The following is a 26,319-nucleotide window of genomic DNA, read 5'->3' on the forward strand; positions in this document are numbered from 1 at the left end:
TTGTAGTTGATGACACTTTGCTCATATTTATATCCCTAAGTATATCTAAAATTTCATATTAAAATCATGTTCGAAAATATAAAACAAATGTATCGTAGTATTAATCTGTTATCTAGAACAGGAATATGCAACCTAAACAGGATTGGAGAATCACACCAAATTAAGGAAAGGAATTTTGCAGATCCTTTGCATATCTTTCCACCCCTTGTGAGGTTCTGTTTTTAAGAGATTCCTTCCACCCCAGCTTCCATGTAGGAGAAGATATAACAGGGGGAAGATAAAGAAGAGAAAGCTTCATTGTGTGACTTGCTTTTTATTTCCACAACATTTATTTAAAACTAAGTAATAAAATTTAATGGGATTTAACACTACATACCTTTCTGATGTATAAAGCTTGAACAATTTATTATAGATCTGTATTTATTCAGACCATAGCAAATAAATAAAATTCCTAGTATAAAAAGAATAGTAGTGGACCTTCACTTACAGGGAGCTCTCTGGAGTAATCCCTATTTTGAACAGAGCATGTATTTTCATTGTTAGACAGTTTGGTTCAATTTCCTTTCCATTATTCTCTTTGAGACAAAATGACTGTGATTCTAAGCCCAGAGCAGTGCCAATTATTTTGGAATAGGTTCTCTTGTCTGTTTTCTGATACTACAAATTTAATCAGTGATAACTTCACTTTAATGATGGATGTTGAGTGCTATTGTTATTAAAATTAGGTAGTATTTTTATTAATATTTTTAGTTACAAATTATTAGGTATTACAATGCTTATCGTTCAGATATGGGATAAATAAGTTGATTAGTGTAATTTTAAAAGATTTTGTAATGAATGTTTACTATCCATTTGGATGACTGGTGTACCTTTGCTGGAGTTATAGGATGTAATACAGATTCAGCATAAAATGAGTAAAATGAAATGTCCACTGAAGTGCTCAGGCCTATCAGTGCTGCTGATATTGGCACAACCCTTTATTAGATTTAATTGGATGTATGGAGGGTGGCCAGACATAAAGCTAGGTTTAGCTCTGTTCTTTTCAAATGTCAGAAGCTGGGAAAACTCCACCTGGAAATTATTGCTTGTTTTGTCAAAAGTTATTGTAACCAGCAAGGTTGGAAAACGGCCATCTCTGGAAAAGGTAGAAAGTGAATGAAACAAATAGGGCTGGTGTTTTTTATTGCTAGAAATTCCATTCAGTTGAACACATTTAAATGAGAGACATAAAACTAAATCTGTTCTGAATGTAGGTGCTTATTGTCGCCTATAGCAAGTATGGCGACATGCATATCATATGGTAAGAGTATAATGCATACATAGAATATCTTTTGGAACTTCGTGGGCTAATTTACGTAAAGCAGATCTTTAAACAATATATTCTATTCCTTTAATATGTCCTATTAAGTGATAGAAGGTCATGCATTGGAGCAGAAGTGGTGATTTTTAATGATCTAAAAATCCATTGAGTTACTAAGTTGCAGATTATGCTTGAAAATATGTACAGAAGTTTATTTCACTAAAAAAGACTGAACCTGGAAACTAAATAGAATTGGCCCTGTTTTTGTAAGAATTCCAAGTTTATCCAATAAAGAAAGGCACTACTGTGCTACATGGACATATCCATATAGTCACAAGGGCATATACATAATTTATATAGATAAACAGACAGACAGAGTCTGATCTTTCTACAAGCTAATAAGATTCAACAAGACAATCAGGAAAGAATCGTCTCTGAGCTGAGATTAATTATATTTATTAGGCAAAAGACTGAAGGGAGAATGCAAGAATTCCAGTAAATAACTTTGCTTTCAAATGTGGACTCTGTATATGTAATTCATTCAGAGTTTCTTTTTCCTGCACTGTTACTGCAATGGAGAGTACCGTATATCAAACTTTTCAGAAAAGGCAAGCCAATCAGCACCTGGATTTTTTTTATATAATAGTTACTAACCATTTTAGCAACGTGAGAATTCTCTTACATCTATATCGTTCAGGAGTTGTGAGATTAGTCTAGGTAACTAACAGTAGTGTTAAAAAGTGGCCCATTAAATAAAGCTGGGTTCCAGGATTTCTCTAAGAAATCACAGATAGCCTTCTGTAGTTAAACTAGTGTCAACTCTACAACGAACCTGGCTGAAGCCATCTTGCTCGTTCTAGATTGCCACAAGAAAGGAAGGGAGGAAGGTAAGGAGTATTTTTGCTAGTCTAAACAATTCTGTCTCCTGTGGGAACCAAGGTCATTCTATCAGATAGCTTGGACGGCTGGGCATTTTGTTAGATAGCCCGCCAAATCATTCTATTGGAGAACATAGCCGTTTGCATAGCTCTGTGGTGGAAAGTTTGACTTTATAATAGTGTAACTCTTTGGAGGGAATTTCAGACTTGGTTTCACTTTTGTTTGTTCTGATATTTTGTAACCAATAAACATATTCTTCGAGGAAAGCTCTAGCCTCGCAGTTCTGATTTTGTTGGTCTTAGCTTTGGAACCATGACAACTAATTCTTAAGAGAGATTTGTTCATCTCTGCCTGATATCCTTTTTCAATAACTAACATTCCAGAATCCCTTCTGTACCTTAATCCCCAAAATATTGGAAGCCAGTGTTGCCAATAGGATTTATAGTAATAAAGTCATACGCCATATTGGTATGTACCATATATTTTTAGACAAGGTACCATATACATTTAGGCAAGAAAACCAAATGCACAGGTATAGTATAGGGGGTACCTTGCTCAATAGTAGTAACTGTGAGAGGGATCTTGGAGTCCTAGTGGACAATCATTTAAATATGAGCCAGCAGTGTGCTGCAGCTGCCAAAAAAGCCAACACAGTGCTAGGCTGCATTAACATACGGATAGAATCAAGATTACGTGAAGTATTAATACCACTTTACAATGCCTTGGTAAGGCCACACTTGGAATACTGCATCCAGTTTTGGTCACCACGATGTAAAAAAGATGTTGAGACTCTAGAAAGAGTACAGAGAAGAGCAACAAAGATGATTAGGGGACTGGAGGCTAAAACATATAAGGAACGGTTGCTAGAATTGGGTATGTCTAGTTTAACGAAGAGAAGGACGAGGGGGGACATGATAGCAGTATTCCAATATCTCAGGGGCTGCCACAAAGAAGAGGGAGTCAAGCTATTTTCCAAAGCACCTGAAGGCAGGACAAGAAGCAACGGGTGGAAACTAATCAAGGAGAGAAGCAACCTAGAACTAAGGAGAAACTTCCTGACAGTTAGAACAATTAACCAGTGGAACAACCTGCCTCCAGAAGCGATGAATGCTCCAACACTGGAAGTTTTTAAGAAGAAACTGGACAGCCATTTGTCCAAAATGGTATAGGGTTTCCTGCCTGAGCAGGGGGTTGGACTAGATGACCTCCAAGGTCCCTTCCAACTTTATCATTATTATTATTATATATACTGTTCATTAAAAACATCTCATGGTACAACTATATGAATAGTATTTAATTTTACCAATACTAAGACTATTGAAACGCATTTTCAGCCTAGCTAAATGTTGTGAATCAGGGAAGATACTTCAAATCCTTCAGTTCTTAAAATAGTCATTTCTTATAATAATCCCATTTGTTTTCTGTTCCTCAAATACAGTGTCTTTTTATAGAAATATTTTCTGTTTTGTAAACTTAGTTAATATTGATTTGAATTTACCCCTTTTTTTATGCTGCAGTATATAATACCAATTAGTTTTCCACCTAAGGCACCTAATTATGTAAAGCAATAGTTATTCATCTTGGCCAGTGTTTTAAAGATTTTTTTTCTGTCTTCTGTTAGAGCCTGCAGTGCAGTGGGGTATTACTCAGCAAATATTTTCTGAAAGGTTGTGATATAGCAGCAAATTAAACACACACAGTCATTTAATGAGAGCTTTTACAAGAAGACAGTTGACCTTTCTGATAGATATAAGAAGAATTTACTTAGTCAGGGGCCTAAATTGAATTGTTGATCCAAAGGCTCCTATTGTGCCATATTGCAATGAGAAGAGCGGATAGATACAGTAAAAACAAGCAGGCAGGTTTTGGTAAACATATCCTACAAAGAAGAATAGGCAGAGGCAAATCCCCAAAGCCCAAGGAACAGTCAGCTTGTTCTGATAAATGCTTCAATCCACAATAAGCCTTTTGTATCCTCTGATACTGACTACTCTCCTCCGCGGGTTTTTTCCCCACAGTCTCCTCAGGCTTGAAGCTTGATGCTCAGCTGCCTGTATAAGCTTCGGTAGCGATAGCACATATACACCACCCCATAGGTAATTTGTTTCTTTGGGGGAGAAAGTGTTGAGGGCTGGGTACACAAGGCCAGCATTTCTATTTTTGCTCAGTGTATTGTGTAGTAGAGAAAGAAGATGTCCTTAAAGGACAGAGGGAGGATTGGCTACCAATGATCAGATCAATAAAACTTGAACTCAGGTCAAGAAAGAGTTGTGAAAACACAAACAGACAGCCCCTGGCTCTTGAAAAAAAGAGAAGGAAAGGTAACATGTTTGGACATGCAGGTTCAGTTATTATATAGCTGTTCTAATAAAAGTAGCTTGAATCTGCACAGTGCCTAATTTTTAGTCTAGTCTACCTGATGGGGCTGACGTCAGTTTTGCACACCTGAATATGCAGCTTCAGCACCAGCACGATGTCATTAGGAAGAAACTGAGGAAGAGCCGGTCTTGGAAAAGGGTGAAGGTGAGAATGGGCAGGAGGGCCTCATTCCTGGCTGGGTTACCTTGGGCAGCAAATGGTGGCTGTCGCTAGAGGGAAAAAGGCTGTCAGAGGAGAGTCCAGTGCCTAGATCCCACACCCCAACCTGCCTGCAATTTGCTCCCCTGGAGGAAGTTGTAACCCACAGTTGAAAAAGGCCTGCACTATTTAAACACATTGTGTTGTAATCCATATAAAATTTGTTGTACTAAAATTATGTTTGCTATAATACGTTTTTGAGGTGAGGCATTATCAAAGTAGGCAGCAACAATTTCATGAGCAGGACCACCCATTCAGGAGATGGCTTCATGTACTTGAGTCAGGGGCTCTCCTCCCACCTGGCTGTACAAAGGGTGGCAGGCAGGGACCCAGCTTAGATCTCTGATACCTTGTGGCTTTATAACTAGGAACCTTCAGTGGGGCTGTGCCCCTGACCATTTACCCTTCCTAATATAGCGCCCCCTGTGTCCTGAGGATCAAGTGGGAAGGTGTGTCATATTTTGTGGGGGGTCTGTGTCTAGACATAGCTGGCTCACACATGTGTGCTGTACTCTGTATGGTCTGAACAATCAAATACCTACAGAACACCTCTGGATTAAAGACTTTCAGTTGTACATGCGTGCAATTCATTCACTATATCCCTTCAGATATCCTTCTGCATTTATCACAATTCAGAAATGGATGTGATCCTGTCATTTGAAAGAGGAAGGGGGGAAAAAGGCAGTTTTGTCGTGCTTGCTCTGAATCATTCCACAACTATGAACTGGCCCTTCAACAGAGATTTTTTTTTTTTTTGTTATTATGCAAATGCTGGGTTATTGTCACATTTAAATTGGGAATGCAGAGGGGAAAATTGAGAAGTGGTTAAGGACATTAGCTTACCTGAAATGTCTAGAACAATTTCTCTGACAAGGCCACCCTCAATATCACTTATATCTGGAGCAGTAGTGGATTGATTGCGTAACATTTACTTTTGGAAATGGATGGAGTCTGTTTAAATCTGCTGCTTGTCTTGTCAAGAAAGGCAGTCTATTTTTGAGTTATGAAATGTACTTAAATAGGAAGCAGGATTTTTGCGGGCACATAGTTTTATAGGAAAGCAGAATGAGTCATGTAAGTTAAATGTGAAATTACTTTAAAAGAGCAAAGGTGATGTTCATTTTTGTGCTTTTGCTAATGGAAACAGTCCCACCAAACCAAAGAGAACAGGAGAGAACAACACTCTCTTTCCCCTTGTAGCCCGTTCGAAAGCACTCAGAGTTACAGGAGATACAGCCAAGTCTCAGGAGTAATATCTGAGAATGAGGACGGTTGCTATCACAGCTAAGAACACTGCTCATACATTTGAGTTGTAGAGTCGGTCAAATTCTTACCCCCTCCTGCTTCCGTGCTTTTACACAGAGGCAGACAGCAAAAAAAATGTGACTGGTAATACCTCACTACCACTTCATTTTGGAATTATGAGACTATGGGCTGGATTCTTTTTACTGGTCTAGGTTAGCACTGGTAATTTAGCAAAGGGGGTGGGGTCCACTTTGGATGCAGGCAAAGACGAGGAGGCTGTTGGTGAGTGTGGAGTTGGCTGCCCATGCGGCAAACAGCTGTTTGGCTGTCAGTGGTGCATTATAGCCCCACTACAATGAAGAAAACAAATCTGTTTTGAGTCTTGGTGACAATCCCCTGCGGTTTTCTTAGCAGCTTTTTTTGAAAGCAGCTTGCCAACTCCTTTTTTTAGGGCTGAAGGAAGGAACTAGCTTGAGGTCACACTGCTGGCTGTGCCTAAGGTGGAATTAAAACACCCAGTCTCCTAGTTTCTAGCAAGATGCTTTAGCTACTACACCAGGTTGGCTCTCAACAGTGGAGGGTGATGTTAAAAAATGATCTCCTGGTATTAAGTATGCTAAGTAAGTCACCGGTCAGCAATGATCTCATAGTCTCATTATCACATTAAGTGAAGATAAGGGGAAATGGTCCACTAAAGAGTTAATTTCTTGATTTTCAAAGGGCCATAAGAGATTTAACTGTTATTTTTTTAAAAATTCACTTTATCCCTACAGTGGCAAATTTTTAAAAGTGATCGATCAGGAGCATGTCTTGTAATTTGTATTTCAGAATCAAAACAGAATTCATGGAGTCATAGTTTGCCACAGTGCAGGATGTATTGGTTTGCAATATAATGCACTAAAGGCAGGAAAGCGATTAAAATGTAGCATGGCAGACATGCTTCTTTACAGTCTTTGCCCAGTAGTCATAACTTCCCTTTGGAAAATTGTTAGATGGGGAGAAACAACTTTTAGAGAAATACAAAAATAGTGAAACGGGTCTTCCAACTCTTCCTGCTGATGGATGTTACGCCTAAATTATCTTTCCATCCATATATAGGATATTGACAGCATCTCAGGTCTGACACATAGATCTGCTTTTATCTCCTATGAGAAGGCTTAAAAACCTTATCCTTCCTGAGTAATTAATAATTTTTTATAAATTTTGGTTGAGGGTTTTAATGGTCAGGATATAGTACTTTCCTAAAAAGACTAAGAGAAAACAAATGAAAAGTTACTTTAGATTAGTAGGTCAGCAACTGCAGACGTCTGAGCTAAATATGATTCCTTTATGGGAAATTGTTTGCTTTCACTTCTCTTCTAGCATAGAAGTTAAAAAGGTATTGAAAGTCTCAATAGAGACCAAATTAAACCTCAAATATCACTCATATATGTTTACTAAAGTTAACAAGGTCCTCTTCTTCCATAAGATGTACAGAGTTCAGGCAGATCTTTAATCTAACAAGTGAATATTGTTTTCTTTTCCATTGCAAAATTTTAGGAAACACAAGTATCTCAATTCCTCACAGTTAAAGAAAAGGTGATAGACAGATCTGGATGATTAAGAAGAGATAATTATTGTTTCATGTTGTTGATTAGCTGTCTGAGATAGTGACATCCTTCTCACTTTAAATCTGTCACTTTGGCATATATTTGACATTTTCTCCTCCTGTGCTATCATCAGCAAACATTATTTAAGAAGCACCTGCTTCTGCTATAATTAAAAGTATGAGATGTTTACTCCATGTATTTCAGATAGGCTCCCATGCAAAATATTTCTTTTAAAAAGTTATTAGAATGTTGAAGAGGGACCAGCAGGTAGATCTTCCTTCTCAAACCTTATCTTCCCAAAATGGGATTCAACTTCAATCATTCCTAGTCAACAGAGAGGTGACAGAGGAGAAATTCAACATTTCTGGAGGGTATCAGTGATAAGTATATTAACCCAACAACCAATTTTAAGTAGTAAAGAATAAGTGGTTTTCCCCTTCTTTCCTATCTGTGTCTGCTCTAAGCATGTTGTTTAACATGCTGAACATTCAAAGGTCAACTTCAAAGATGCCAATCTTGAAACTCATGCCTGATATTTTTTTTCCAGAAAATACTGTAAGTTCTTAATTATTAGACTACAGATCAAATTATGCTCTCATGAAAAAGCAAAGGGCTGTTGGACTTGTAGGTTTGACAGAACCATTTCTTTTCAGTGGTTTTTCTTTTTTCTTCCTTTCTGATAAATTCTCCTTCATTGATTCTTCCTAACTCCAGAACAAATTATTTATTCTCCCTTCATGTATATCTGTTGCTGAGCTTGATTGAACTTCATTTCTTTTTCTGTAGATAAATATTTAGTGCAGAGTACTACATTAAGGTAAGTAAAGAGTTAATGCATAATAGGTTCACTGAACACAAATTTTCCAAAGAATACAGGATTCAAGTCAAGATAAGAGTACCGGTACTAGACTATAGCTGATTAATTGGGTAATTTAGCCGGCAAGGACAAGTGAGTCTGAATGGAAATGGATGTTGATTTAAGTCAGTTTATTCTGGCCATTTCAGCAAGGTGATTGTAACATGAAGACATTTAGAATGAGAGACCAGCATTATGGAACATGTCATTGTATCTGGATTTGTGCTGGCATTAGTGTTACATCTAGATACAGATACAGTAAGAAATTCTTTACTTAGATTTTATGCGCAACTGGGAAAGAGGAACAACTTTCTGTTGTACCAGTCCTGCCATGTTTACCCATAATTAATACATCTCATTGCTTTTAGGTAAATAATGTTGCAACAGCAACTGTGGGCTTATTTCTCTTTGTAATTATTTCAGCTATATCCATGACAGAGAATAATTATATTTACTGGGTGCTTTACTGTTTCATTTCCATTGGGATGCTCCCTCTGACGTATGAAGAGATGCAGTCACAGCAATTGGTGTCTCTGTCCAGTCTATCACTTCTGCCTGCAGAAGGAATTATATTTATTTTATTTCATTTACTTAATTTATTATTTTTACAAATCTCCGAAGAAATCCATAATTTATAAGTAGCTGAAAAATATCCCTGAATTTATCCAACCTGGCTGCAATTCAGAATTTTGTGAGGTTAAAAAAAAAGTCTGAAGCAGCAAATTTCACAGAATGGAATGCTTTATATTTTATTTCTGACCAACAGAAACAGCAGTTATGTTCACTAGCTTATATGTACAGTACACATTTACATTGGTGAACATAATGTGGACAAAGGAGGAATTAGAAATAATTTAACTTAGCGGTTAAGGGCACAGACAAAGAGCTGCAATGATTTTAGTTTTTGGACTTAATGGACTTTCAGGAAAACCGTGAGTTTAATGGTCATATGTTGGAATGAAAGCTGTTTAAACCATAATGTGTATTATTTTTACTTACCTCAATTTGTGATCACTCGAAGAAAGAGGAATATGTAGTAGCTACTTCAGTTTATGCATTAGGCTTTTCCATATCTTTCTGTCCTTGCAAATCATCCTTGCTTCCGCCACCTCCATACACTGATTCATTCACTGCCTTTTGTTCTTCAACAAAAGAATAATCTGTAAAAGAACAAATGGGTGGCAAAGGCACAGAATTGATTGGTGGACTTGGAAGGCTGCAAGAACATTCATTGATCCATCATTTTTACCAACAAATATTCCAGTTTTTTTTTTTTAACCCACTAAGCTTACATGGGTCAGGATGGTAATGTAAATACAGAAATTAAAATACTAGCCTGATTGTGTTTTCCTTGATGTTAGTAGACTTTGGATAAAGATACGGGCATCTGGAAGCATTCCCAGATGTTATATTCCTTTGCTGTAGCTCTCTGTTCTTCCTTAAAGAGCAGTTCTTTTTTCAGAACCTCTTTGTTCAGTTTTGTTCAAGTGATCCTGAAACTAAAGGATGATTTACTGCTGACAACGATGAGAAATTTCGTTGCTAGACCATTATAAACTAAAAAAATAAAAACATGAGCAAACAGCAAAACCCAGAAAAAAAAACCCAAGGAAATCTGGCTAAATCTAGTTTATACCAATTATTCCTCTTTATACTATTCTAAGCCTGAAAATCATCCTTGCTTTCAGCACAACTATGCATTGTCACATACACCACACTACTCTTTTTGAGATTTCATCAATTGTCTAAATTTGTACAACCATGACTGTTTTTTTGACTCTTCCTTTCCCCTTGACTCATTCAACTTCTTCATATATTCATGTTATGATTCTGTCCTCATTCAATATGGTCAAATCATCTGAACCTACTTCTTTCGTACTTGCTATTCCCTTTGGGGCTCCATCTGCATTCATTTATGATTCACTGATTCTTGAGTGCCCCCATTTCCTTTGTAGCTAAGTTTCAAGCTTCTATGATTCACTTAATGACTGCCTTGCTTAGCAATGGAAATTCTGATCCCAATTGTGGTCATAAGTCAAGGATTACCTCTGTTTACTCAGGAGAAAGTTCTACTGAGTCTAGTAAATTTTACTTCCAGGTATAAGATTGCAATCGAATATAATAGTTTCACTGCTTGAATTGCAAAATTAAACTCCTTAAGCTATTACTTTCAAAATGTATGAAACACTTCTCTTTTTAGTAACTTCTCTTTTTAGTAACGTAACTTTGAACTTTTAAGGCAGAGCAGATAGGGGAGAGAAAGATATAATCTTTCGGACAAGATAATACTACTAAGTTTTTTTCCCCTGAAATCCAGTGTCACAGTTTTTCTGTAACCTGTCTATTTTGACCGATATACTGTATCAAAAAAAGTTGGTTGTCATTGTACAAGATGGTACAGTTTGTGATAGGAAGTTATAAAATAAGTGTCTCTGCGCTGACGAAATTATTATATAAGGCAAGAAGCTAAATGGATCTACAAAGAACAGCTATATAAAGTGGGTTACATAAGTATCTTGAAACTATCTTGAATAGTTAGACTTCAGCCCCCAAAGCACTAACTCTGAGCTTCCTGTGGACTAATTATCAATGGAATCCTACTTTTTGCATTTGCAAATCTGTCTCATTTTGTATGCAATCGGCAAGAGCTGAAGCTGTTTTTCTGGTGGTCTCTGATGCTGTTAATGACTCTGAGCCATAATGACTCTGGAATTCAGATCACAATCTCTCTGCTGAAACAGATTTGCACCTTCCCATTGTCTTCTGTCACAGTTGACATTTTTTCCAGCTGCTGCTTGGAGGAATTGATGCCCATTTTGGTAGAATAGTATTGCTTCAGTGAACTCCTCCTCATTGTCTTCTCAATCTCTCTTCTGGTATGTGAAGAGGAGAAAAAAAAAGAGATCTGATTCAGAAAACACTTATCATGGAATATTCTTCAACTTATTGGAGTTTAGGAAATGCAGACCAACGATTTGGTTCAGGTACCACATTAGACGATGTATTTTTTTTTAATACCATGTGTTCATTAAACCGTAATTTTTTGGGGTTTGTCTAGCATGCTAAGTGAGAACTAATAGTTAACTTTGGTTTCATATTCCAGGGAATGCTTATCAAAAATAATGGAGAGTTTAGGTTTGGATGACTCATTTCATCAAAGGAAGGCCATTTATATAATTGTAAGTTGGTGGTACATGAATTAGTCAGCCTAAGCCACTTACCGTGACATGTAAATCCATCCATGATAAAGCCAATCCCAACATCAAGGATGAAATGATGCTGGATAAAGAATTGATTATCCTTCTCCTTCATTTCTGATGTCTCTTATAGTGTACAGTACCTTGGTAAGCCCATTTGTAAGCGTAACAGATGGTAGCATTACAGCTAGTCCTTAATTTTACAACCACAATTAAGTGCAACATTTCTGCTGCTAAGCAAAACATTTATTAAGTGAGTTTTGTCCATTTTACGACCCTTCTTGCCACAATTGTTAAGTGAATAACTGCAGTTGTTAAGTTAGTAACACATGAAATGAAAATATTTGTGCACAAAGATGGATGGAACTAATAGCTTCACACGAGTATAATTCTGGCTTCCCCATTGACTTTGCTTGTCAGAAGGTTAAAAAAGGTGATCACATGATCCCGGAACACTGTAGCCATCTTAAATATGAACTAGTTGCCAAGCAACCAGATTTTATCACATGACCATGGGGGGTGCTGCAATGGTCTTAAATCTTTTTTTCAGTGCCGTTGTAACCTTGAATGGACACTAAACAAATGGTTGTAAGTTGAGGACTACCTATAATATGGATAGATATCTCTTTTCCACTTTTAAATATACCTGAGCAACATGTTAGTTGCTTTCTGAATCAAAGTACTGAGTGCAGCTGCAGTTATTTACTGGTTTCTTATTTCCTCCTAGACCTTGAGTCTTCAAACTTGGCCCTTTTATGGCTTGTGGACTTCAATTCCCAGAATTCCTTAGCCAGCGTGGCTGAGGAATTCTGGGAGTTGAAGTTCACAAGTCATAAAAGGGCCAAGTTTGAAGACCCCTGTCCTAGACACTTTTGGTATGTGACATTTCTTTCTACTGCCCACCCATAAAAGTGAAAGGAAAAAAGGGAGACTGGCCAGTAGAGATAGATTACTAGCCCCACACCCAAATTTCGTCCTTTTTTTTATTTGGTCATAGGACCGGCTGTGGTGGAGTTCTGATAAATGGAGATGACCTAATTTATTGCAGACTTTTTGTTGGGGAACTGATAACTGGCTTGTCTTACCTCATTGGTCATGCCTGTTCTTTTTCCTGGTATTGTAGAATTTGGATTTGAGATGGGAGTGTTATTATGTTACTCCCCTATTTACTCAGAGGATAAGTTAAAAATGAACAATCAAACCTTTTGTTTTATGAAACCCATGTAAGATGACATAAGTTGTTTCTCCTTAAAGAGTTACAGCAAACAAAGTTATGCTTAATTATAGAATGTCAAAATGGGACTACGGGTTTCTTTTCTTTGTTTTAATTATAGTATTATCTCCTCCTCCTTTCTTGCTTTCAACTCTGGCCAGCCACCAGCTGCCTTTCTTTTTCTTTTTCTCTTTCCAACTCTGAGCTCCATGTTTACCTTCTTAAAGAAATGGCCAGATAACATTTATTCAAACCTTTATTCAAAGGCAAAATAAAATAATCTTTCATCATAGAAGGAAGTAAAACTATTCAGTTAAAGTATAATCCCAAGAGATTGTATTCCTTGATTTAAGAAACGACAACATCCAAATTAGTCAAGTCAAGACAGGTACCTCTTGCTAACTGGTGAGATTAATTTAAATTGACAAAAAAAGTTACAAGTAAAAAGGATATCGAATAAAGTAAGAAGAAAATAGATTTGGTAATAACATTTGCCCAAACTCCAAAACAGCCCCATTTTAATTCAGATCACAGACAAATACACCAACAATAATTTAACTTTGCAGCCCATGTCTGAGGAAACATCCAGGTATATAATGCCCTACAAAAGACCAGAAGGATCATACATTAAAAAGATGCAGGGCTTTAATTGCCCAGTTGAAGCTAGTAGCCATTAATTTAGACCCCTCTGGCCTTAAATGTAGATTTTTGTCCACTGAACTTGTGACCTCACTGATTCTAGGCTCCTCCTGCTCCTGCATTTCCCCATTTTCTCTCCCTACTAATCAGAAAGTATTCAAAAGCTTTTGCTACATATCCTACACAAGGCAGTATCCTGTTTGATCAGAACCCACCCCCCAAAAAATATGGAAATTTATTTTAAACTTTTTCTTCAGTTTAGAATCCCAGAAATATATTAGATTTTAATTCCCATCATCCTCAGCACATCTGAACATTTATTTTCATAATTTTTATTTGGTATATTTGCCTTGGCTAGAGATAATGAGAGGGATAGTTCCATGGAATTGAAAACATTTGGTTAAGAAAAATTGCCTTCAGTAAGTTAGTAGGAGTAAATGGTAATCAGAGCAGGTTTTTAGAACCTGAGTGGATTATTGTTCTAGCACTGCATAAAAATATGATCTTTGCTTGGATACAAGCAGGACTTAAAACAATCAAGCAGATTTAAAACAGATCACATATTCATAGTATTTCAAAGAGTTCAGTATGTTGCTTCTGTCACTTCCTTTATATCCTGAAACCAGTCTAGGCAGCCTTGGATCAGATTCACATATTATACCCAGCCGTAATATGACTTGTTCTTTTTTGGTTTTGTATTTTATTTGTAAGAGTAAAATATTAAAAACACCCTACAATATCAACAGAAAAAAATGGTTGCACAGTGAAGAAAAATCTGGCATATTAGTGATGTAAATGTAAAGAAACTAAACATAAAAAAATATTAATTAAGAAGAGTGAGAAAGATCTATGTAATGTATGTTTGTTTTTGCCTGAACATAATACGTGGACTGTAGTTTAACAGTAATATGCAAACCAGGTTCCTATGGGCTATTCAACAAACTTTGGTTTAAAACCTTGTGATTTAGTCTATATCTGTTTTTCTAGTTGCTTTGCCAATCTCAAGAATAACAGTAAAGAAATTTTTAGTATGACTTTGAGTACATATCTGGAGACAGGATTATAACAAAGAAGAATTCAGCAATAATGTATGTTCAGCTCTGTCCTTTGTAAATGGATTTTAGTATATCCTGGGTTTAAAAAAAAAAACTCTCCAGAAATTGTTTATTTACATAAAGTGACTATAAAAGCTAATCCAAGAGACCTTGTTGCCCTAGGCAAAGATGTTCTTCACCTTTTCCAGATCTGCAAGGTGACTAGGCTAGCAATGACTTCAGTCACAGCTTCATAGAGGACAATCTGCATCATTTAATCAGACAATTTAAATTATGTGTCTACAACAATAACAACACTTTATGTAGAACAAAAAAACTTAATAAGATCTAAAGCTGGCAGGTATTATTCAGTATTGTACATTAAGGAATACACCATTAGATATTGTTCAGCTTTTCTCCTGAGGAAAATCTGTTTTCTTTGTTTATATAAGGATAATGTCATTCTGGCTTTTGGTGACAATGTTCCTTGTACTAACTGAAAGAATGTATAGCTTTACATGCTCCTAATTAATAGCAATTTATCTTCATTTTAGACCCTTTTATAAAAAGCAAGGTTTAAAGTATCATATATATTCAATTTTATAATGCAAGATATTAGACATCTCTTGACCTATGTTGGATCCAGTTGGAATATATAAAACAGATACATTAAGAGTTCTAAAGATGGCATAAAGGAAGAAGTTCAGCCAGATGTTACAGCTGACATGAAATGTAGGGTTGCTTGCAATGCTGAGTTAGCACTGGGGTGAAAAGTTCTTTCTAACCCCACTATGAACTGGGGACATCTGTATATAAACTTTGTAAAGAATTCTTCTAAATTAACTGGAGGGAGTTCTTACTATAGTCCTTATTAGCTGTAATTCAGCCTGTTAGATTTAACAGATCAGTCCCTACAATTAGAATGTAAGGATTCTGGGTCCTTGATGCGCCAACTTTAAAATATGACATATCAATAGTAATGATTGGTCCTTATTGTATGGCTGATCAAGGCAACTAAATATTCTGCAGTTATTAGGTGAAAATTAGTCAAATTTGGGTTTTTTTTATCTTCCAAAATGATTTTGCTTCTAGGGTGCCCCTACTAATTAACCCCTAAATCTGATGACAGTAATATCTATCCTTTGATTTCCTTTACAAGATTTGTAATAGAATAGCTTATTCACCCTAGCAGTTTTATGAACTGACTGCTGTGTTTTGATTTACAGGTTTACTTTTCTTTTAATTCAGTAATAAATCAACATATTTCATACATGAAAGTAAATGACAATCAAATTCAATATGTTTAACACATGAAATGAAAACATTTGTGCACAAAGATGGATGGAACTAATAGCTTCACACGGGTATAATTCTTAGTCTTAAAGTGAAAATTGAATAAAAGAATAGCAGTTGGAATTAAGTGACATAATTAGTTTTATCCAGGCTATAAACTATGCCTTGGTTTGTTTTTTCATTCACAGGAAGAAAGCATCGTAAAGGAGATAGACATCAGTCACCATGTCAAAGAAGGTTTCGAAAAAGCAGATCCCTCTCAATTTGAGCTCCTGAAAGTACTGGGACAAGGCTCCTATGGAAAGGTAATGTTTTATTGGTCTGGTGTCTTCAAAGTTGGTGGATCAGTTCCCAGAATGCATTGTGTTTAGGCTGGAATGCTGAAAGTTGATGCTGTTGTGAAGCCTCCTTGTATTCATAATATCCAGATAATCAGACCACCATACCATTCACAAAGTACATATTCATTCACTCGTTTCAGACATAGGAACCACTTCTTCATTAGTGTGAGATGCATCACCTGACTCACATCTAGGGTCACATCTTCAGCTTTCTTTTTCTCCCCTCTTCTGACTCCTCATATCTTCCTCTGTACCTAGTTTTCTTTCTTTATCCTCCTTCATGTTGCCATAAAGATAGAAGCAGCCATGCTTCTTTTTCAAGGATCAGCCTAATATTTGTTCAAGGATAGGGCCTTTAAAGCTATGGAGAGTGAAGAAAACTTCCAGGTCTTTTGGTACCTTCTATTATTCTACCTTGACTCAGAACAATAGCTTTACTTTGCCATTGGATTATGTGAACCAAAATAAAGGCATCCCAGATGCCACAGTTTCCCCCACCTTCAATTTAGCTTAGTTGTTGCAGAGAACTTTGATTCCTGAAAGAGCATTTTCGGGGAATATAATAATTTGAAATAGGGAAGCATGGAAGATAAAGCATAGAAGCCATTTTTGGCTAAGATTTGTTCTATATTAGATGCAACCTACAAAATTGGAAGGAAAGCACGACTCCTGAGATCTGCCATTTGTAGCTAAATCTATCACTCTTTGAAGGGAAATTGAGAAAGTACTCTTTATCTAGCCTGAATCCATAAAACTTTTCAATATTTCAGTGTTCCACATTTACCAAACTAATATATTTTAAAATATATCTGCATTCAAGGCAACCAGTTTTTCAGCTAATGGAATTATATGAAATTATTTTGCAGTGGATAGCTTTTGATAGGAATAAGCAGAGAATAATGTTTTGTATTAGTTTTCATTTGTTGTATTTTTTATAGGTTTGATATTTATTTTCATATCTTCTTAAACATTATTTAATGTTTGACACATATAGTTTGAGAGGAATACAATCAAATGCAATATTACAGGGAACAGCTGACAAATGACTATATATTTTTAAATATAAAGTTACATTTATAGCTATACTTTCTAGTTATAGAAAGGCAAAACTATGCAAAATCAAATGACGTGTATTGATTTTTTTCTCCCATTCTTCTTCTCCCACTCATGAACATAAAATAATTCACTCTTCAAAGGTTTGTTGCTTATTAAAAGAAATGCAGATATTTTAATTTGTGAAGAATTCCTAGATAATCTTAAAGGTTGAATACCTTTAAAAATTCACTCAGTGGTATTTTAAAAATTGAACAACCTTTGAGGAATTATTAAAAATAAGATGACCAGTCTCTCTATGAAAATGAACTTATTTGACAGCTTAGTATATATTTTATTATCTTCTGAACTATTGCAATATAGTTGCAATCTTAAACCTAGTGATTTGGGTTTCTGAGCATGTTAGGTTGGAAATTAAACTAGCAAAAAAAAGGGAATTCCTCCTAACTACGGTAAGATGCTTGAAAGCAAGCAAGGTAAATTCCTATGAACAGTGATTTTTTTAAAAAAATAGGTAATCCAATGCAGTTCTTCCTCTCTGAGAGTGCTTAGTGAAATAATATGTAGCTAACTTTGTTAGTTCCAGCTGTGCCTCTTTTAGTGGATATTGCTAGAGAGAAATGTGTTACTGAGAAAGAGGTTGGCTTTCCCTAAAACTGCTCTGAAATATTTAATTTCAAAATATTAAACATGTTTCTCAAGAAGATATACTTTGCAGTTTTCAGGTATTTGTTGTTGCAAACATCTGAACTAGGATCTGAGGGTTTACAATGGTCTGAATATTAGATGGTGTATGTGCATTTTTACTTTAGAGAGGGGGAATCAATACATTTGTTTTTGTTCCTATCATTTTGTAATAAAAAATGAATATCAAACTCCATAAAATTAGACTAAGGAATATTTTGTATCCTGTTTTTCACTTGGAGCTCTTTGTTCTACTATTCAGCACATAAAAACCATTTCTTGGAGAAAAATCAGGATCTTATCACCCAGAGCTGCCCTCTGAGGGAGATGAGCAGTTAAGAAATACGAAATATCAATAAATAAACCTTTTCTCCTTTGATTTCCTTTCACCACTAAAGTCATTATTTCACTATCTGTGTGGGCAAATGTAATATATCTGAAGCACAAAACTGATATAGAAACCTATTTATATTAAAGAACGCTTGGGTAAAACTTTGGGATTTCAATTAACCCTTATTTATTTTCTGAGTATTAGACCCTGAGCTTCTACTGATAATGCATTAGTCTTTAAAATTGTTACTACCGGTAGCTCCAAAAATGGCCCAGATGGTAAGTGGACCTTCTTTTTAAAAGCTGACATATGCTCTGTGTTTGTCTTCTAAGCCCACTTCTAGCGTCCATCATAATTTATATATCTTACACATTTTACATTTAAATTTCCTATGAAGCTTTCTTCTATTCCACTCCTCTAAGCTTGCTGTCAGTTGTGAATTTGGCCATTTTTGCAGGGATTGTGAGGGCAACTGTTTCTGTGGTGTGGTGTTTTGAAATCAAGTCCTTTTTATCTTTGTTCTGTATTTCTTGTTTTGATTATACTTTTCTGGTGGATTTTTTTTTTTGTAAGCCACAAAGAACTGTTAAGGAAATAGGGCTCACATAGATTTTCTAAATAAATACTGAAGAATAGGGAAATGCATACTTACTTGATTACAAACCTAGCAGGATCGCTTTACATTAAACAAATGCAACAAGTACCATTATTTTAAACATACTTCAGTAAAGTGCCCCTTGGATTTCCCCCCCACAGGTATTCCTGGTGAGAAAAATCAAAGGATCTGATACTGGGCAGCTCTATGCAATGAAGGTACTTAAGAAAGCAACTCTAAAAGGTAAGAAAAAAAAAACAGAGTCAGTGTACAATAACTCTTTTGATTAATATCATGTTTCCACGAAAAATAAGACAGTGCCTTTTTTTTTGCCTCCAAAAGAGGCACCAGGTCTTATTTTCGGAAGATGTCTTTTCCATGGTCTCACCTTGCAGCAGCAGCACCAACAGTCTCACCCAGCCCACTTCTTCTGCAGCCACTCACTGCCACTTGTGCACATCGCCCCCAGCCTCCATTTCACTGTCAGGGGCCTTCCGGAAATGCTTCTGCAGCTGAGAATGGAGCTCTGGATTGATGCGTGCAATCTCCAGGGCGGTACTGCATGCGTCAATCCAGAGCTCGGTTTGCGGCTGCAGAGGCATTTCCTGAAGGCCTCTGACAGCAAAATGGAGACTGGGTCCACCATGCGCATCAATCCAGAGCTCCATTCTCAGCTGTCAAGGCATTTCCTGAAGGCCTCTGGTGGCCAACTGGAGACCGGGGGCGATGCACATGTGCGAGTGGTGGTGAGCGGCTGCGGAAGTGGGCCGACAAGATAGGCAAGTGTCAGGGCATGGAAGGCCTGACTGCAACTGTGAGCGGGTGCAGGGTGCATGGGGTAACTCCATCCCCCACCCTGTCCTAGCTTGATTTTTAGGCTTGCACCTCACCCCCAAACTAGGGCTTATTTTGGGGGCAGGGCTTATATTAGGCCCACCCCCAAAAATCAAGCTAGGGCTTATTTTCGGGGTAGGTCTTATTTTCGGGGAAAACAAGGTAGACAAGTGATTTTGTTGCATTCCAGGTTGTATGTATGTATATCAGTCTCATAACAAAGAATTACTCTGAGTATTATGTTTGGCTCTTATATTCTGATTCAACAAAGGTAGCTATGGATAAAAAGGAAATTAGCCTAAAATCCAGCTTTTTTTATATACGACCAAGGGAAATGGAACTTGATCTTTCTTGATTTGTCTTTGAAAAATAAGGAAGAGTGAGTTAATGCTGCAGGATGCTTAGGGCAACATAGGTATGTAGGATCCTAGAGAAGAAATTTCATACAAATACATCTTGTGCTCCAATTGCAGCCATTTCTAGATTGAGAGGCACTGCTTGCAGTCATTCATACACGCGGATACTTCTTTTAGTCCAGAATGAATCGGCAGGTGCAGTAGGTATATCCTATATGAACTGCACTCAAGGTGCTGATTGACACTTTTAAAACCCTACATGGCATGGAACCAGTTGCTTGTGAGAGGCCTTGTGGTTTCTGACTGACTGGTAGTTTCAGATCTGGCAGAGTGAATATAATCCAGGTGCCATCTATAAAACAAAGGTGGGTTCCTGGAAGCATACCTTCTTTGTTATGCTGCTTACCCTATAAAACAGGCTCCCCACTAAATATGGACAGCTCCTGCTCTTTTGACCTCATGCAAGGCCATGAAATCTGGCTCCCCCCCCCCCCGATACTGGGATTTGGGAAGTTGGCATGGGAACTCCAACATGAGTTGGAGTATGTGTCAAATGGTTCTTGTGTTTACATTGAGCCTTAATGCAACTTTAGTCAGTTGTTGTTTTAATTAAATTCTATTTTTATTTGTTTGCTGCCTAGACTTCCTTGATAAATGGGAAGCAATATTTATTGGATTATTATTACATAAGTAAGTAAAAATAAAGGCAGTTGCAAATCAGAAAAAAGAAACCCTCCAAGTAAAAGTAATTCGGTAGTGAAACTTAGAAAACTTTCTTTGTTATAAATATATTCAAGAAGAAGCTAGATAGCTTTCTACCAGGAACATTATGAGCTAATATAAAGCAGAGAAATTCTGCCCTATTTGTGATGGGTTCTCATTCAGTTTGATGAAAAATAATGCACTTTAGAAATCTTTCAGAGAAGAGAATGGGTTAAATAAGATGTTCTTGCACTCTCCTATTTAGTGTGTTGATTTATACGCTATTTCAATCACACAATTCTTTGCCTAATGGATGCAATTGGGCCTTTGTCAAATCCATAAAATGAGAAATAAGAGCTTGGACTAAAGTCAATATTACACTAGAATACTCATAAGTGGTACATCAAGCTTTACATTTCTAAGAATACTGTTTTTTTCTGCTTCTACTGTGATTCTACTTCACCACAAAATGCCTTGCTACCTTTTTCTTATGCTAAACTTTTCTATCCCATTTCAGATTTTTAGATATGGAAGTTGACTTTAGAGACGTGAATTATTTTAATTAATCTCTTTATAATTTTCATTTATGATTTAAGCATTATTCGATATTTGTAATAGTTTTTGAATTATTTTTACAAATCACTGAAGCTTACACAAGTATATTTTAAAACAAAAAACAAAAACTCAGTGCAGTTCAGAAAACACACCCCATCTGCCAGTTTCCCCACTCCCATTATTGTTCTACGATAATGGAATGTTTCAGATAGTACTCCTATCTGAATAAATAAATCCCCTAGAAGTAAGTGGAACATCTCTGTATATATATGCTAGGAATGTGTTACAAGACTTGCAAAGTGTATTGTCTTCCAATCTAGGTTCTGCTTTTTGAAGCTGCGGTTTTTGTTTGTGAAACCAGCTACGTTTTATTTTTACTGCTCAAAGATCTGACTATTATTCTTTACTATCAATTATTATAAATCACCATACTTTGAAAGAAACTGCGGAAATGGCCAGCATCTGTTATAGTATGTTTGAAGGATCTTAAGAGGCGGGACAAAGAGATGCTGCCTAGGGAATGGTCAGATAAGTGACAGCATGGTGGGTGGGGCAAGAGGCTCAGAAGGATCCTCCCTAAGTTCTTGGGCTGAAAAGTTGACAGTGGAAGAATTAGGCTTTCAGACATGCAGGGTTCTGTTAATGTAGCTTTACAATGAAGTAGAATTGGATTGTATAGGTCAGACATGTCAAACACAAGGCCTGGGGGCTGGATGCGGCCCGTGAAGTGGTTTCATGTGGCCCGCGAAGCCATCCTGGAAACAGTGAGGGAACGGCCCCCACTGCCTTGGCCCTGGCCCAGGCTGTCCGGGAGCCAGTGTACAATTTTATGGTGGCCATCTATGCTGAAACGCATTCAGTCTTAGCTCCACAAGGCCGTCTAGAAACAGCGAGGAACCAGCCCCTGCCGCGTCGGCCCCGCCCCCTGGGTGCATGCTGGGGAAATGTCACCCTTTGTGAGGAATGAAGAAATGGACCATGCCTTGGTGCTTGCCCCGATCCTACCCCCTTCTGCCAGAGACCCTCAGATCTGTCCCACTCCTGCCCAGGCCCCCACAGGCACCCTTGACGCGAACGATGTAGAGCTGGCCATGCCCACCCAGTAGGCCACACCCACTCCATCCATGCCCATCCAGTAGGCCGCACCCACCCTGGCCACACCTACCTGGCCCCCCAAGGGCAACCGCAATGCTGATGCGGCCCTCAATGAAATTGAGTTTGACACCCCTGGTATAGGTTCTCCTGCTTAAGCGGGGGGCTGGACTAGAAGACCTCCAAGGTCCCTTCCAGCTCTGTTCTATTCTATTTCCCATTTGGTCTACCTGATATGGCTGACTGCACCTATGACCTTTGCTTTGCATCCTCACATAAGCAGAGGCAGAACATAATGCTTAGGGGGCTTATATTGATAGACATGAAGTCTTCAGTAAATGTCAGAATCCTCTGAACCAGCCCTAAATTGCGTTAGGGTAGGTCACACTTTAGAGGAGACCTACTGTAAAATGGAAGAAAAAGACCATTTTGGGGGGATTAGCTGAAAGAGCATTGCACATTTTCTCCTCATCTCTTCCTAAAGATATTCTTTCATATTGAAATGCCAAAGCTGGATTGCCAAAGAAACCCACATAGATTGGCCCTGATGGGGGAAAATTGAATAGAGAGGGGAGAAAAGGGGGTGCTATGTCTGCTGCAAATACTGTAAGTGCCTCTGAAAAACAAAGATAATGTTCCTCTTACAGAAAATAAGCTGTTGTTCTGTTTCCTATTATATTCTGATTAATAGCTGGGGTTCAGAAAAAGGTCACTGAGTCAATTCACATGTTTTATCCTTTCCTACCACAAAGCACATAAAGCAAGAAATATTTACTATTTGCTAAATCTGCATGAATTTCTTCCTGGTTTTAATAATCAGAAACATTTATCGTATTAATGAAATTGGTTTAGGATGCAGGAGTATAATGGTGTACTTTGGTGGCATGTATAAAATATAAGCAAATAGCAGAAGTTGCTATTAAATATAAGATTCACCAGCAGAAGTTTTCTCCGGGATTAACAATGATGGAGTTATGGTCCTAAGAGCATAAGATGCTCACTGTATTTAAATCAGCTCTATAGTGCTTCACATAGTGTTAGCTGTCACATTGGAAATGATTTGTTCAGAATGTGGATGAGATACTTTTCATTGTTCCATAACTGGGCTGAGGAGAGTTCTCTAAACACATGAAGTCTCCATCTCCTCACTGAAAAACAATTGTCTGTGAATACTAGGACAGCCAGAAGAATACTTTGAAATCCTTTTAAATTTAGGGTTTGAATTTAGGACTCTAGACTGGGAATCTGGGAAGATATTGCCAGAATTTAGATAATGAAATTGTAGACAAGAATAAAATTAGGAAGAGTCCATTCTGTTTTGGCCAATATCATATTTGAAGCTTTCACATTCACCAGTCTGGTGGCTTTGTCAGACATAAAACCATAAAGTCAAATGGGACATGAATCCTGGAAGATATTAAGGAAGACATCTACAAGCAGATTTGTTCCAATGGGGCTCTACAGTGGCCTTAATGTTCCAATCAGAATAGAGCTGGAAGGGATCTTGCAGGTCTTCTAGGCCAACCCGCTGCTCAAGCAGGAGACCCTGTATCATTTCAGAAAGGTGGCTGTCCAGTCTTTTTTTAAAAACATCCAATGATGAAGCATCTACAGTTTAAACACTGAGATAAAAGATGTTGTCTCTCCGCTTTTTAGATTTAATCAGCTCCTACTTCAATTTGGCTTTCTTCCTGAAATTTGATTTTTGACAGTGGCTTCTTACAGATTAGTTCTCACATAAAACTTTCAGTTATAATCACTTTCAGTTAGTTACTTGCATTAATCAATGTGTACTAGAATTACACTTACAGAACATTTCTTTGAGTCTGTCCAGTAGTAATTTGCACTACCACTATAGATATACTCTAGTAAAAAAATCAGGACAAATGTTTTTTGTAAAATTCCTGCATCTATCAAAAAGGTATATTTCTTGAGGCGTCATAGAATTACAAAGTTGGAAATAACCTCAAAGGCCAATCCCCTACTTGATATAGTTTCTGTTTGAAAGCCATCCTCTGGACAATAAGGAATAATTCCACTCTTTCTGGATAACAACCCTTCAGCTAATGGAACATTGCTGTCATATCTTCCCTCAGTTTTTTCTGCAAGCTAAACATATCCAGATTCTCTAACCATTCCTCATAGGATTTGGTTTCCAGATCTTGTACCATCTTGGCAGCTGACTTTACTCCAGTTTGTTGTTACTTTTTGTATACCTCAAACTGGATACAGTATTTCAAATGAAGCCTGACCAAGGCATTAGAGAGTGAGACAATTATTCTCCTGATTGAATCCTGTTAACAAATACAACTCAAAATAAAATTTGCTTTTTAGCAGCTGCAGCACACTATTGTCTCATGTTCAGTTTGTGATCTATTAGGACAGTGATGGTGAACCTTTTAGACACCGAGTGCCCAAAAACTGCCCTGCCCCCGCTCCCATTCGCCTGCCTCCCCGTCTCACTCTGCCAGCCCGCAGGGCCCCCACCGCCTCCATGGCCCATCACAGATCACCCAGGCGACCCTGCAGTGCCATGGCAGCCACACCCTCCGCCTGCACCCCACAGCATCATCTGCGTGCGACAGGGTGCAAGGGGGGAGTCTTGTCCCCGCTGCCTGGCTGCCATGTCCTTGGCTGTGCTGCTGTGTGCGGGCCACGCCCAGGGGCGATTCTCCTCCAGGCGGCTGCGGGTGAGGAGGGGGCCACGGGGGAGGCGGGGCTGCAGTGATGGCCCGTGTGCCCATAGAGAGAGCTCAGAGTGCCACCTCTGGCACACGTGCCATAAGTTCGCCACCACTGTATTAGGACAGTCAGATGTTTCCCATATATATAATTGCCAAGTCATGTCTTTCCTTTCCTATACCTTTGCTTTTCATCTTTCCATGCACATGACATTACATCCTCTCTATTTATTTCAGTTCACTGTTAAGCCTGAGTAGATCATTTTGAGTCTTCTAGGTTGTTGGCTATTCTTCCAGTGCTGTATCATCTGCAACTTTGATAATCATTTACTTAGCTCATTGGGGCCATTTATCAATTCTGTCAGGGTACAGTCTCAATTAATTATAAATCATGCTAACAGTTATATAGCTTAGTTTTATCGTTTAATTGATTATATCATGACATATATGATGAAATGCTTTGTTATGTCTGTGACATTCCCAAGATCTACTAAGGCAGTAAATATTAAAAAAAGGAGTAAAGTAAATTTGACATGACTTATAATAGATACATGTTGATTCTTGTTAATTGATTAACACTTATTCGTGTCCTCACTAACTTGATATTTAAAAATCACTATCATCTTTCTGAATATAGAAGGCAAATGAATACTGTAGCTCTGTAATTTCCCAGATCCTCCTCCTCTTTTTTTAAAGATTTGCTATCCTCCAATCTTCTCAGACCTCACTAGTTCTCAAAAGTTAGCACTTTTACAGTAACCTTTACTCATTCCTTAAGTTACCTAAGATGTAATTCATTTGACCCCGAAGAATTGAATTCACTTAAATCAGTTAAGTGGGTTTTGTTTTGTTTTTTTTTTTAAAAAAATCTTCTCAATATATATTCTGAGCTGCATCTCACTCCTTTCACTAGTGGAACAATGATGGCTAGCTAATTCTTTGTTCTCTTCTGAGACAAATGGATATAAAATACAAAGTTAAGACGTTCTGTTGTCTTGTCATCATCCATTACAAACTCATTTCCTTTTCTTTACAATATAACCTCTGGTTTTTTTTTCCTCAGGGTATCGAGCATTCCTCACAAGCCTCAGCTTATTTAGACTTTCAATGTTTTTGACAAAATTCTGATTTCTGGTGACTGACTTGTATCCTTCTTTGATTCTATGCCTTTCCTTTTATTTCTTACACATTTTAGCCTTTTATTTTCAGCCTTTTAGAAAGCTCTGTGTACATTACATTGGGTTTTTAGATGTCTCTCATTTTTCCTTCCAGT

At 37.5% G+C, this 26,319-nt stretch overlaps 1 protein-coding gene across 2 annotated transcripts in view; it reads left to right on the forward strand.

Moving 5' to 3' along the window:
- LOC120308075 (ribosomal protein S6 kinase alpha-2) overlaps window positions 1-26,319 on the forward strand; it is a 128,779-nt gene that overhangs the window by 23,357 nt on the left and 79,103 nt on the right. For both annotated transcript variants that reach the window (XM_039343548.1, XM_039343549.1), the window contains exons 2-3: window positions 16,011-16,127; window positions 18,988-19,069. In XM_039343548.1, the coding sequence (XP_039199482.1) occupies window positions 16,011-16,127; window positions 18,988-19,069 (199 nt within the window). The remainder of the gene's footprint in view (window positions 1-16,010; window positions 16,128-18,987; window positions 19,070-26,319) is intronic.

This window comes from Crotalus tigris, unplaced genomic scaffold (assembly GCF_016545835.1).
Source record: "Crotalus tigris isolate CLP2741 ecotype Arizona unplaced genomic scaffold, ASM1654583v1 scf7180000017863.408763, whole genome shotgun sequence".
Classification (NCBI taxonomy): Eukaryota; Metazoa; Chordata; class Lepidosauria; order Squamata; family Viperidae; genus Crotalus; species Crotalus tigris.